Source organism: Kryptolebias marmoratus, linkage group LG15, assembly GCF_001649575.2.
Source record: "Kryptolebias marmoratus isolate JLee-2015 linkage group LG15, ASM164957v2, whole genome shotgun sequence".
NCBI classification, from domain to species: Eukaryota; Metazoa; Chordata; class Actinopteri; order Cyprinodontiformes; family Rivulidae; genus Kryptolebias; species Kryptolebias marmoratus.
Window position 1 is genome coordinate 179830 of NC_051444.1, and position 14020 is coordinate 193849.

General features: G+C 45.3%; 3 protein-coding genes across 3 annotated transcripts in view; all 3 read left to right on the forward strand.

Moving 5' to 3' along the window:
- arnt2 (aryl-hydrocarbon receptor nuclear translocator 2) overlaps nucleotides 1–2097 on the forward strand; it is a 27316-nt gene extending 25219 nt beyond the window's left edge. The window contains exons 18-19 of the mRNA XM_037979914.1: nucleotides 128–273; nucleotides 348–2097. Coding sequence (XP_037835842.1) covers nucleotides 128–273; nucleotides 348–446 — 245 coding nt within the window. The 3' untranslated portion in view covers nucleotides 447–2097. The remainder of the gene's footprint in view (nucleotides 1–127; nucleotides 274–347) is intronic.
- Nucleotides 2098–5454: 3357 nt separating this feature from the next.
- abhd17c (abhydrolase domain containing 17C, depalmitoylase) lies at nucleotides 5455–9143 on the forward strand. Its single transcript, XM_017441622.3, has 3 exons — nucleotides 5455–6221; nucleotides 7252–7431; nucleotides 7661–9143. The coding sequence occupies exons 1-3, from the start codon at nucleotides 5737–5739 to the stop codon at nucleotides 7878–7880; spliced, it is 885 nt and encodes a 294-aa protein (XP_017297111.1). The 5' UTR covers nucleotides 5455–5736; the 3' UTR covers nucleotides 7881–9143.
- An 812-nt stretch (nucleotides 9144–9955) lies between these two features.
- The window catches only part of LOC108251361 (cell migration-inducing and hyaluronan-binding protein), a gene marked incomplete at its 3' end in the record, with an annotated part of 47937 nt that continues 43872 nt past the window's right edge, over nucleotides 9956–14020 (forward strand). The window contains 1 exon segment of the mRNA XM_037979644.1: nucleotides 9956–10084.

Genomic DNA, 14020 nt, shown 5'->3' on the forward strand with positions numbered 1-14020 from the left:
GGTCAGGGGGTTAGGGGTCAGGGGGTTAGGGGTCATAGTCAGGGTAAAATATTCCAGCAGGAGGGTCATTGGTTGACTGGTTAACACAGAGAGAACATCTGAACCTTCTAAACCCACACGTCTCCAGATGTGTCGGGTGAAGCTGGTCAGAGTGGAGCCCAGTTCCAGGGTCGACCCAGTGAGGTCTGGTCCCAGTGGCAGAACCAGCACCATTCTCAGCAGGCTGGGGAGCAGCACAGCCACAACAACCCGGGTCAGACTGAAGTCTTCCAGGTAAGAATCTCTGACAGCTCAGCTGTTGCTGGATGTAATACTGTCTGTGACCTCTGACCTGTGTGTCTTTGTAGGACATGTTGCCCATGACTGGAGACCCGACCCAGGGAGCAGCAAACTACAACATAGAAGACTTTGCAGACCTTGGCATGTTCCCGCCTTTCTCTGAGTAGAACCAATCAGAACCTGCAGCTCTCTGCCTCTCACACATGGACTCGTGTTCGCATTTAGCTTTTTTGTTCTGACCCGTTTGTTTGTGTCTCCGGGTCACCAGAGACTCATTTGTCTGCGTCTTCAGGTCACCAGGGACCTGTTTGTCTGTGTCTTCAGGTCACCAGGGACCTGTTTGTCAGTGTCTTCAGGTCACCAGGGACCTGTTTGTCTGCGTCTTCAGGTCACCAGAGACTCATTTGTCTGCGTCTTCAGGTCACCAGGGACCTGTTTGTCAGAGCAATGCTCCATCAGTCGCTTGTGAACCATCTCACAGGACTCCTGGACCAGTAGTCTGGGTCTAGGACCGTCCAGTCGGCCTGGGGCAGCTCTGAGGTTGTTGTAATGATTGTGAGTGGAAGCAGTTCAGGTTACTGAGCATGCTCAGTACAGGCGGTTCCCTTCTCGAGCGTTACGTCTCTATTGGGCCAGATTTTGACCTAAAAACAAATTTCTGGTCTGAGGATCCAGTAAATATGATTCTGATTTTCTGTGATGATGTTGGAACCTCAGCAGGTTCTTCTTCTGCATCTTCTCTGTCTTCTTGTCCTCCTTCAGCTGCTCCTCCAGCGGTCTTCACAGTGGATTATCTGCATCCATCTTCTCATCTGCAGATCCTGCTTCACTTCATCCATGAACCTTCTCTGTGGTTGTCCTCTGTTCCTCCCTGCAGCTTCACATTCAACATCCTTAGTCTAATATATCCACTGTCCCTTCTCTCCACATGTCCATCTGTTTAATAATGTTTTAATCCAATAAACATGCAGGTAATAACTCTGCTGTCAGCCTGGCTCAGGATCATTTGAGTATAGATGCTGATCAAACTGTCCCAGACCGGGTTTAAACGGCACCGAGCGACACGTTCTTCATTCCCCGCTAACACCTGTGTTACGCAGAACTGTACCCCGGCTTTGACTTTGGTCCCCATTTTACACCTGTTTTAGCTCCATCCAAGTCTGATCAAACTCAGAACCCAGAACCGGACTCAGTCCTAGGTCTGAACCAAACGGTTCTAGTTGTTCCGTGAAGGTACTGCAGACTGAAGTGGTTCATCCTCAGGAGAGAAGCTCCTTATGTTCTTGCTCTTCATGAACTTAACTCTGCTTCCTGTATGTAGTGAAGTCTTAAATACTAGAAAAGTTGTGTATGAATCAAATCCGTTGCAAAGCTAATGCTAACAGTACACTTTCTGAAGCTAACTGCTAATCACACCAGCCTGCTTTAAAGGAAAAGCCGCCATATTGAACCACCCGTATTTACTTGTGTAGGCCTGTTTGATGTTGTTCAACTCTGCTTAACTTTATTTCTCTGTAAACTTTTCAACAACCAAGAAACAAAGACTTCTTTGTAGTTGACGGGCTTTTACATGCTAGCTTGATGTTTTTTATGTAAATAAGGTGATTTTTATGTCCGCTCATGCTGCTTTCACTCAGTCCGTTTCTGTGGAGGTCCTAATGATGTTGTGTTTAATGTGTGTATTTAACTATTGATACTTAGTTGATAGATAATTGTACATTGAGTTCTGTATAAACTGTGTAAATGTGACCCATTATTTTATGTAACAAACTGTGCTTGTGACAATAAATTCTTCTTGCTTTAGTGGCTTCATTCAAACTTTAGTTCCTCATTTTTCAGACATTATGAAGAACTTTTTTTCTTGTTTGAGTAAAAATAACTGTTAATATTCAATAATTAGTGACTGTGTTTTATTTTTATAAAGTTATTTAACCTTTCAGACAACTACACAGAACTTTACACTGATCCAGTTTCTGAATGCTAATATAATTACTTTCTTTGTGTAAAATAACATTTTTACATATAAGCATTTTACAAATATCACATATTTAAGATTTAGTTTTGGCTCATTTTAAATTAAATTTTGTTCCTGAAACACTATAGAAAAATAAAAAGAAATAAAGATGGATGAAAGGCAGTCATTTTTGACAGGACTGTATCTTTAAGCAGCATTTTAAAGAATTTCTGAATTTTATTTTCAGTAATTCATAAAAAGTCTAAAAGTCTCAGTAACCAGATATTCTGGACCTGAAGGAAACTGGAAACTTGAGCTAAACTTTGGGATAATCTGGTTTTTATGCAGCACTTTATTTAAAAACAGACAGGATTCTGATGAGAAAACAAACTCTGGGTAAAAACTTTTCATTTCATCACTGAATGAAGCTAAAACAGGAAAACGTTCCTCCGGAAGGCTGGGTTTATCCACTGATACACCTGTAGAACCGGGCTTCTCACCACACCGTCTACCTCCTGATCCCTTCATTATTTTCATTACTGCTAATAAAATTTGTCTTTTAGCTTTTTTAGAACCTGAGGAACTCTTTCTTTTGTTCCCACCATGCATACATTTGTTATCTAATAAGTTATATTTATGTTTGGGTTAAAAACCGTTCAAATATCAGCTCCACTATCTTTTCAGACCTAATAACACCTTAACACCATCTTTACTGTTCCAGCAGTCAATAGTTTGGTTTCATACTTTCTAAAAATCCCCTGAGTCTCTGAGAATTATGTCTTCAAACACGAACTGTTTCTCCTGCAGGTATTATGGGCTGTCGAGGTGGTGTCAGGTTACTAAGAGGAATTAGGATCCAAACTTACATTTTTCTGAGAACTCAAAGCTGTAGGAGCTCTCCTGCTGTTTCATTCACTTCCTGACTGATATGAAAGTTTTCAAACTCGGGTTCTTCAGATCCTGCATGACCCGGTCCTGGTGTCAAAGGCACAAGATGAAATCTAATTAATCTGTGACTCAGTCTGAAGAAGGAAAAACAGAAAGAATGATGCGCTCCAGGTAATGTGAGAAGAGTAAAGCATTTTATCTTCCCTCTTACAGAGAAAAATGTAAAAAATGAAAAACTAAGATCTGTTTTTCTAAACATGAACTGGCAGCTCCTGATTCCTCTGCTGCCTTGATGAAAAACAGCCGATCACAAAGCAAGGAGAGACTTTTTAAAATAAATAGTTTCCCCCGCATTCCTTCCTGACACGCCAGGCTCTGTGATCTGCCTCCTGAATCTGCTGTTTGGAAGTTCTGCAGGTTCTGCTGCTGCCTGGCTATGATCCATTTTTCCTTCTAATGGTTGTCAGCTGATAACTTCTGAGATGATGTTTATTTGTGAAAATCCCAACTGAAGTCTTGTTGTTGGCCTGAAAATGGGATCTGGTCTGTTTACTGCCTCGAGCCGAGGAACCAGAACCGAAGTATTCTGACGTTATGCGTCTGGGTTTTCAGATAATGTTGAATTTGCATAAGCAGCTCAGATGGTGTGTGTGTGTGTGTGTGTGTGTGTGCGTGTGTTTGGCAGTGCATTCTTGTCTGCAGTCAGCATGTCTATGAGCTGACACGTCTGTCTTAAATCAAAAAGTTTTGAATTTCCTCCAAACAGAAGTTTTAAACTCCTCAAACAAAACTACTTTCTGACTGGCTTAATCCTTTCTGCTCCTTCATTTAAAGTTAAGCGGTGTGTGTGTGTGTGTGTGTGTGTTGAGATGTGTGTGCGTGTGTGTGTGTGTGTGTGTGGGGGGGGGGGGCATAACTCTAAAACAAAACTGAAAAGTGGTGCATGCACATGTATTCATCCCTTTTGCTTAAATTCCCAAACATGTGGTAGAAGGTGCTGTGGTCAGATGAGACCAGACATCAAGAACAAGACCATGTCTGGTTCTCATCATGCTGAGAACACCATCCCCACAGTGAAGCATGGTGGTGGAAACACCATGCTGTGGAGATGGGGATGGGAAAACTGGTCTGAGGTAAAGGAAAATAGATGGTAATAGACTAGACTTGAATAGAATAGAATAGAATAGAATAGAATAGAATAGAATAGAATAGAATAGAATTTGGACTACAGCAAAGAAAATAACACTTTGAACTGAACTTCAGACATCCAACCATTTTCTGTGAAGGCTCGGGGAGCTGGTGTTTGACTCGTGGACAGGTGTCCAGTCCATCACAGGGACAGATAAAGACAAATGAGACAATCAGCCATTCACCCTCTCATTCTCACCTAGGGACAGTTTAGAGTTCCAGAGAGAGGAAGAGTATTCTGTCCCAGCTTGACACCATTTTGCCATTTATTTTTTCACCTGTTTTTGTCACACAGAGCTTCATAAGGCTGTAAAAAGACTCCTTGTCCTGATGAGACAGAACTTTACTTTTTAAAAATTGCTGCTGATTCTACAGCTGAACTTATTGCTTTAAAGTTTAATATGAGTTTATCCTCCGGCGTCAACTCATCAACCTGGAAATCAGCCCTGTTGCATCCTCTCCTAAAAGGAGAAGACCGTCAGGATATATTATAAATAAAAACAGGACTGGAAACCGGAAGTTGAAGACTCCAAGGACGAGTGCCCCCTTCTGGCTTGTTTCAGAACAAGTTCTAAGCCCTGCCACTCCATGTAAACCCAAAGAACATTTTATTAACTAAAAAATAAAAATACAATTCAGCTAATGTTTTACAGGTGTTGAATTCTGTTGATTCATGTAGGTCTGACTTTGCTGCTGTTTGTTCAAATATGCAGCTTTTAAATGTGTTCTTATTAGTTTTATAGTTTTTAATTACCATTTAGTTTTTATATTTGTTTTTATTTCAAAAATAAACAACACAACTTCATCACTTCTTATTAATTATTTCCGACATTCATTCCTCTGACAGATATATAATCTTTGGTCTGATTTTAACGTTTTTTACAAACTTTTTTCTGAGATTGTACTTAGTTTCTTTAGTTTCCAACAGCTTTTTAAAACCTCCCAATTTTATGTTTTGCTCATCAAGGTGGGTTAAGTTTTGGTAAATCAAATATTTTATAACAACTTCATGATTTTTTGATTGTTTGGATGATAATAATGTGATTTATTCATAATTCTCATGTTTGGTTCGGAACTTTTGGATTTATTCGGTTTCATCCTGATAGTTTAGGAATTGTTCAATAAAGTTTTTTAAACCATCCCTGACGTCATATCCGGTGTTAGCGGAAGCCCGGCTCCTAGCTTGTAAATGATTGCTGTTTTTGTCGCGGTTCCGTAGCAGCAGAACCTGAAGGGTCTAACGGAATGTGTTTGATCGGAGCGGATCTCGATCCGGTTAGGTTCTGTTCTGAAGGGTTCGGTGAAGCTGAGTTCGGTCCGGACTGTTAGCCTAGCCTGGAATATGTGTTGATGGTCCGGCAGGTTTCAGGCCATAGTGACGGTTCTGTGACTTCAGTCGAACCCCGAACCCCGAACCCCGAGCCCAGATGCCCGAACCAGGACCCAGGATGAACGGGTTTTCTGTCGGAGAGCTGTGCTGGTTGTTCTGCTGCCCGCCCTGCCCCAGCCGGATCGCGGCCAAGCTGGCTTTCCTCCCCCCGGAACCCACCTACTCGGTCCACAGCGACGGAACCGGCAGGAGCAGCCTGCAGCTGAGCCAGCGGGCGGACTGGCAGTACTCCCAGCGAGAACTGGACTCTGTGGAGGTGTTCAGCACCAGGAGCAGCCGGGGGAACCGGATCGGCTGCATGTTTGTGCGCTGCGCCCCGAACAGTCGGTACACCCTGCTGTTCTCCCACGGGAACGCCGTGGACCTGGGCCAGATGTGCAGTTTTTACATCGGACTCGGGTCCAGAATCAACTGCAACGTCTTTTCCTATGACTACTCGGGATACGGGATAAGTACCGGGAAACCATCTGAGAAGAACCTGTACGCGGACATCGAGGCGGCCTGGCAGGTCCTCAGGAACAAGTAAGTCCTTCGAACCCGTCTGGGACTTAGGTCTCAGTACGCCCGAATCTGTTTAGAATTCTCCTTTCTGTGGTCCGGACTCTGAAGGTCCATTAAAGACATGTGGAGTGACATGTCCAGAGTCTCTGAAGCTCCTTCAGCTGCTGGTTCTGTCAGTCCAGTCCTGGTTCCTAGGAGTGGTCTGCTGAAACTTGTTTCTGCTGGTGGACTCTGGCTTTTTAACAAACTGAGAGAATCTGAAAGTTCATCAAAGACCTGAAAGACCTGATCCAGGGTTTCCCTGCGGAGGCCGGTGTCTGCTGACAGGGATTCAACTTCCACTAAATCTGTGAAAATGACAATCCTGTTAAATCCATCTAACTATGATTCTGGGATTAAACTCACTCAGCTTTCAACAAATAAAAGATTTATCCAATCAGAGCGGGGCGGGGCAGGGCCTGCTGCAGCCAGTGTTTCTAATTAGAGTCATCTAAAGACCATTTGTCAAAGAAGCGACTTCTTCTGGTGTTTCTGGACACTTCTGAGGACTGAAAGCAGGTATGCTTCTTTCTAACCAGCAGCAAGTCCCACAGTGGACCCTTCTCTGTCCCTCTGTGGACCCTACTCTGTCCCGCAGTGGACCCTCTTCTGTCCCACAGTGGGACCCTCTTCTGTCCTGCAGTGGGACCCTCTTCTGTCCTGCAGTGGGACCCTCTTCTCTCCCGCAGTGGACCCTTCTCTGTCCCGCAGTGGGACCCTCCTCTGTCCCTCTGTGGACCCTCCTCTGTCCCGCAGTGTCCCTCAGGACAAATTGAGTCCACTGCATCCAGACCCTAAATGAATGGCGCATGCTTGAAGTTGCCACTGAATTCATGGTGGGATGTAAATATAAAAGTTGTCTAAAATAAATCACTTTATTAACCCAGAGTTTCTCATACGAAAAAGTAAAAAAAAAAATCAGTCCAAAGATCTTGTTTTGCTTTAATCCCTGCTCTGTAGGACGAGGTAGATGTTTGGCGAGGTCATGTGTGACGAGTTTTTGTACCTTTAGGTACGGCGTAACACCGGAGAACATCATCCTGTACGGTCAGAGCATCGGCACGGTGCCCACCATCGACCTGGCTGCTCGTTACGAATGTGCTGCTGTCATCCTCCACTCTCCGCTCATGTCGGGGCTCCGGGTGGCCTTCCCCGACACTCGAAAGACCTACTGCTTCGACGCCTTCCCCAGGTGAGTGGGAGACCCTCTGCAGCTCCCAGCAGGCCCCGCCCCCTGGTTTAGGGACTGTGATCCTTGGGTTCTTCTTGGTGGAGGGTGGAGGTTTGGGGTGGGGGTGAGGTTCCCTCAGTGATGTCTTCTTTCTTCAGTAGGAGTCAAAATCTAACAGATGGTTCTGTTTGGGTCAGTCATACGGTCGTGGTACTGATATGTTCTGGTCTTTTTCTTCTCTCCTCCACAGCATTGAAAAGGTATCTAAGGTGGCCTCTCCGGTTCTGGTGATCCACGGTACCGAAGACGAGGTGATTGACTTCTCCCACGGCCTGGCCATGTACGAGCGCTGCCCCCGAGCGGTGGAGCCTCTCTGGGTGGAGGGGGCAGGTCATAATGACATCGAACTGTACGCCCAGTACCTGGAGAGACTCAAGAGGTTCATCTCCTTCGAGCTTCTTGCCTCCTGATCGCAGCTTCATCTCAGCCTCCTCTTCATCATCCAGGAGGCAGAACCCCCGTGGCTGGGTGGACCTGAAGTTCAGGTTCTGCTAAGACTGAGACCAGACCCAGGCGGGAGAACTGGTGGTAGCTGCTGCAGGAAACGCCACAGAGTTTCTACCTGCTGCTCAGACTCCTTCCTGTGTCTGTCTCTTCTTCTATGGTTTATTAATGCCAGAATTAGGTTTATTTTATGTTTTTCAGGGTGGATCAAAGACTTACACTTTGGTTTTTTCTTCTGTTTGTGACATTCCATTTTTATTGTCATCTGGACTCTGGTTCTGATGAAGGTTCTGATGTTTAGTGAGGAGGAGACCTGATGCATGATGGGAGAAAAGGACGTCTCCTTCCAGCTGTTTGAGCTGACACTTCTGTCAACAACATGAACCGAGGGTTCTACAATCAGATCCGCCGGGCCCATCAGCACCACCCCCACTGAGTCCTCCTTCTTCATGTTTGTCTGAGGAAACCAGGGTCAGACCTGAGAGCAGGTCCACTTTGGAGAGCTGAAGATGAAGATGAAGATGGGACTATTCTGGACCCAGCAGCTCTGAGACTGTTGAAGATGATGATGATGAAGGTGACCATACTGGGGCAGTTCTTGTTCTGGGTCTTTAATAACTGAATGTTGGTCCGTTTTTCATCTGGACTAGGGGTTCTAACGGGTCTTGGTTCTGGGAAAGGACTCTGACCCGGACGAGGAGAGCTGGTCCTGGTCTTTCTGAACCTTCAGAAGTTTCTGTTCGAGGCTGTGGAGGAGAGAACAACAGGACCAGAACCAGGTACCATGAAGTCGGACTGAGTGGAACGTTTCTGTTGGGTTCTGCTGGGTCGGAACTGTCAGAAGTGTCAGAGTTGTTCTCAGTGTGGAGCTGAAGGAGGTTCTTCCTCCGATGATGAAGATGTTGGTTTAACCTGTGAATTATTAAAGTGAAGTTATTTAGCTGTCCAATCAGCTGTTCTTCCTGTTTTTACAGGAAGTGGTGAACCTGCTGTCGACTTTCTGATTGTTTGGATTAAAAACAACATTTTTGCAGTTTTTAGTTGAAATAATTTGTTAAATTATAAATCATGTTTTCTGACTGATTTTAACTCTGGACTCTGGAGATGAAGAGCAGATCTTATTGTTGTTCAAATGGAAACCTGTGAAACTGAATGCTGTGACACTGATGCATCATGGGAAATGTTGAAGGATCTTTTAATGCTAATGTTGGAATAAAGAATGCATGAAAGTGTGTGTCAGATGTGAGTTCTTCTCATGTTCTTCCAGCTGAAGGAGAGATGATGTGAAATCATCACCCGCTGCCATGAAGGCTGCGTTACTGCCCGTCTGTTAGCAAAATATCTCATGAACCAGTGGATGGATTACAATGACTCTCAGAAAGTGATCATCAGATGAACGTCTGCAACTGATTTGCTTCCAGTGTCAACCTGATTAAAGATGGCTGCCACAGCTAATTGACATTAGCAACCATAAGAGTGGTTATAACTCGGTCAGTCTTGCAGATACTGAGCTAAAACTGAGTGTGGTAGTAGCTGAGAGTCATCCCAACACATACTTTGATGGTTTAGACTGACATGAAGGCGATGGGTCTGATCAGATTGTGTTTATGACTCTTTGTTTTTAGGCTTTAAAGGATGAAATGATAGAATTTAGCTCTGGATAAATTATTTTATAAAAACATCTTGCTCTGTTTTCACCTGGCTGCTTCCACTTCAGGCTCTTATAAAGAATTTAATGTCAAATTACTGCGATCCACCGTCATCCTGCTCCCTGACTAGCCATTAGCCCGTCTGAATCTCATGCTCTGAGCGATCTGCAACAGGTAAGATGTTAACTATTAATAACGTTCCCCTGATCTCCACTTCAAAATATCTGAACTATCCCTTTAATGTGATTACAGTTTTATTGAACTTTTTTGCTCTAAATTTTGTTTGCTGGTTCTGTCCGTGAGACGAACTGGTCCACCTTTCCACTCACGCACGCGCGCGAGCGAGCAGTGGGCGTGGCCTCCTGTCAGCTGGAGTATAGGGGGCGGAGCTTCCCTGCGCGCCGCGTGTCACCAGCTGAGCTGTTACCGAGTGTCTGAAGGATCCATCAGCGCGCGGTTCGGTTCTGCTGCAGAGACCGGACCTGGAGCCCGGACCCGGAGCCCGGACCCGGATCCTGCAGGTCTGTGGAGCTCTTTACCTCCCGTGGCTGTGATGTGCGTGAGCGCGCGTGTTCTGACTGCTTATTAATCCCTGCACGAGCCACAGGTGTGCAGGTAAAACAAACCTGTGGTGGTTCATGCGCGCGCTGCCCCGCCGCTGTCACACGCGGATCAGGACCGTTTCGGTGCGCGCACGGAGCCGAACGGATCCAGTTCGCTGGTTCCGAGTCGGATCCGCTGATGGTGCGGAGGCGCGTGCACAGCTGATAAACAGTGACAGTGTGGAGGCTCGTGCTGGGCTTCAGGGTTACGGTTCCGGACTTGATCAGGGTTCTGTCTGGACCCGGCTGGTACCAACAAACGGGTAGTTCCTGTTTACCTGAAAGCAGGGTTCTGTTCGGCTGCTCCCACAGGAACCAGGTTCTGTCTCCACCCCGTCCTACCTCCAACAGGTCAGAACCCGTCCCTCCTACAGGAGAACCGGTGCCAGGGTTCTGTTCCGTCTGGAGATGATCCGGTTCAGACCTGAAACCGGCTGATCCACTTTAGATTAAACAGAACTTCTTTTCCTGAAGTTTTATTCTGCAGACTGACCCGGTTCTGATGAACGAGTTTCAAATGTACTGTTGGTGTTAAACTGTCTCACTGCCTGTCTCACTGTCAGACCTGCCTGTCTCTCTGCCTGTCTCTCTGTCAGACCTGCCTGTCTCTCTGCCTGTCTCTCTGTCAGACCTGCCTGTCTTACTCTGAGGGGAAGCTGAAGTCAAATTTGAACTGACTAAATTTTGCTAAGTCATCTTTAGTAAATAAGCGCCAAGTCATGGCAGTGTGTATCTGACTGCTGCTGATTTTATTTCCTTCAGAGGATCTTAGAGATACGGAGTGATCAGCTGTCAATCAAGATGGTTGAAGTGGTGATGAGGAAGAAGGTGGTGATGATGGTGATGATTAAGGTGGGGATGATGATGATGATGATGATGATGCCAAGCTGCTTTGGTCTCAAACACCCTCTTATTACAGTCAGATGGATGAGATTCCTGCACATTTTTAAAAAGAAGCATTCACCAAAAGGGTAAATGTTCCAAGATAAATATAGAACCAAAACACACAAACCAAAAAAAAGATTAGAAACACAATCAAACATGAAAAACCTGAGTCTTGTTGAACTTCCACAGAATAAAACTGAGTCTTTAAACAGGTTTAAAGGTGTTGTGTGTCGGTGAGCTCCTTGATGGGTTTTAGTTGGTGACGGGCATTTGTGAGGTCAGCTTCACGCTCATCTGGCTGCATGAGAAGCTGTCTGCACAGGGGGTCGTCTGCACGGGGAGCTGTCTGCGGAGTGCGCCGTCTGCACAGGGGGCCATCTGCGCAGGGAGCCGTCTGCATGGGAAACCGTCTGCACAGAGGGCCTTCTGCACAGAGGGCCTTCTGCACGGGGGGCCGTCTGCAGAGGGGGTCGTCTGCATGGGGAGCTGTCTGCGGAGTGCGCCGTCTGCACAGGGGGCCATCTGCACTGGGTGCCCCCTGTGCAGGGAGCTGTCTCATGGGAAACTGTCTGCACAGAGGGCCGTCTGCATGGGAAACCGTCTGCACAGAGGGCAGTCTGCATGGGAAACCGTCTGCACAGAGGGCCGTCTGCATGGGAAACCGTCTGCACAGAGGGCCTTCTGCATTAGAAACCGTCTGCACAGAGGGCCGTCTGCATGGGAAACCGTCTGCACAGATGGCCGTCTGCATTAGAAACCGTCTGCACAGAGGGCCGTCTGCATGGAAAACCAGCTGCACTGAAACCAGCTGCGTTAAGAGCCTTTTCTTCGTGCAGATGAACTGTCTGTATGAAGAATGATTTCTGGATGGAAAACACGAGTCTGTGGTTCTACAGATGATTATTTTTACCTGCTCCATTAGTGTTCTTTAAAAGAATGTGGCAAGTTGAGACAAGTCAGAACTACTTGGTTTCAGGGATTTGCCGCACGCAGACATGGATATTTTCATTGTAAGACATTTTTAATTTCTATCACTTGACAGCCGTCAAATTAAAAATGATTATCTGGGAATCTCACCTGCTTTCCAAACATTAAAAAGAAAACCACACAGAACCCTCCTCCCTTCAGCTGGGAGCCTGATCTCTGGCACAGAATCATTTTTACTCAAACTCTTGAACTCCTCTGGTGTTGGTGTGGAAAACAGTCCCAGGCTCTCACTTTTGTTTGTCTCTCAGCTGGATTTGTCTTCTTTCTATACATTTTTTGCACATTCAGGTGAAACCCATTAAATTTGTTTGAATGTTGGAACTACTCAACAGATACAGAGAGTGATTGGATCAGTTCCCCCCCAGAGTGCTCATCTCTCATCATGTAGTTTTATTTCTTATTCTTACTGAGGTTTGTAGGATAATGACATGAAACCAAACTGCTGTAGTGTTTTGGTTGGTCAGCAGTTTCTTTTTCCAAACATCTTTGGATCACATGAGTGACATCAGCACCAGATATTTTTAGACATAATTTTTAGTTCTGCTGACCCAAACAACAAACCCATAAACCAGGCTGACACACCTCCAGTTAACCCACAGAACCGGGCTGTTTGACTTTAAGTTTACTTTTGTCTGTGTGTGTGTGTGCGTGTGTGTGTGTGTCATATGAGACATTAATTACTGAGGTGTAAAAGTCACTGGCAGGTATCAACTGCTTTCCTTAGACTTGGATTCATTTCTGAATGTGGGCTTTAAAAAAATTCTAATAATGTAAATTCTGCTCAGTTCTTTACAGAGGTGCAAATCCAGCTGCCAGTGAGCCAAATATAAAGTGTTGTTGTTTAAAGGTAGTCAGCGGGCTTTTTTATTATTATAACTTTTATTTAACCAGGTAGATCTCGTTAAGATTAAAAATCTCTTTTCGTTGAGAGATGTGGCCAAGAATGACAGCAGCACACAAACATTTTAAAGCATAAAAACCACAGTTATCACAACAAAGTTAAAGTATATCATAATAAACTGCAGGAATAAAAGAAGGAAATAGCAGATAAAACACCCAGAAAACTAAGAACTACCATATTAGTGAAAACATTTAGAAACAGATGCCTCATTTATAAAAATCTTTAAGAATGGTCCTAAAACCATCCAGAGAGACCGACTTTTTCTGCAGCTGATTCCAGTCTGAAGGAGCAGAAGAAGAGTTTAAAACGGATGAAGGGGTGAATGCAGCAGTGAAGGGATTATGCTGCATGGCGCTGTGTCCAGCTGCCAGTGTTGGATTGAACGGTTTCTACAGTCCAGGATTATCTCTAAGACATCAAGAGACAAACTCTGAGACAGAGTCCTGGAAGAGAGATGTTGAAAGTGACGTAATGATGGGGCTTTGTGGTTGTGGAGAACCAAACCAGAACCAAAGTGTTTTTTATGGAACCAGTTTAGAACTGGACACCAGTCCTGGAACCACTTCAGTCTCACTGAGCACGCTCAGTGGTTCCTTGGTAGTTTGTGTTGGATGTTTGGAGCTGAGGAATGAGGAAGTTGACAGGAAGCATGTGAAGGACTGCTGCGTCTTTCAGGGGCTTTCTGAATGTGTGGTCTTTGGATGCATTTCTGTGGACAACACTGTGGGACGTTTGTCCCTAAGGGTGGAGACAAACTCGATTGAACTTTTACAACTTTTAGAATAAAAACTAGTCCAGATAAACTCTGTGACATGAAGTCAGCTTTTAACAAAAATCTTCAAGTAGGAAAACAGAAAAAAGTTTTGATCTTTCCTCCATCATATCTGTCATCTTCTGTCCTCTCGGCAATTTTGTTCCAGTATCTGACCCCTCCCCTGTGTGGGAGAGCAGCTCCTCCTTCAGAACTGCGCCTCCTTCAGAACTGCGCCTCCTTCAGTGCAGCTCCTCCTGGAGAACTGCACCTCCTTCAGAGCAGCTCCTCCTGGAGAACTGCACCTCCTTCAGAGCAGCTCCTCCTGGAG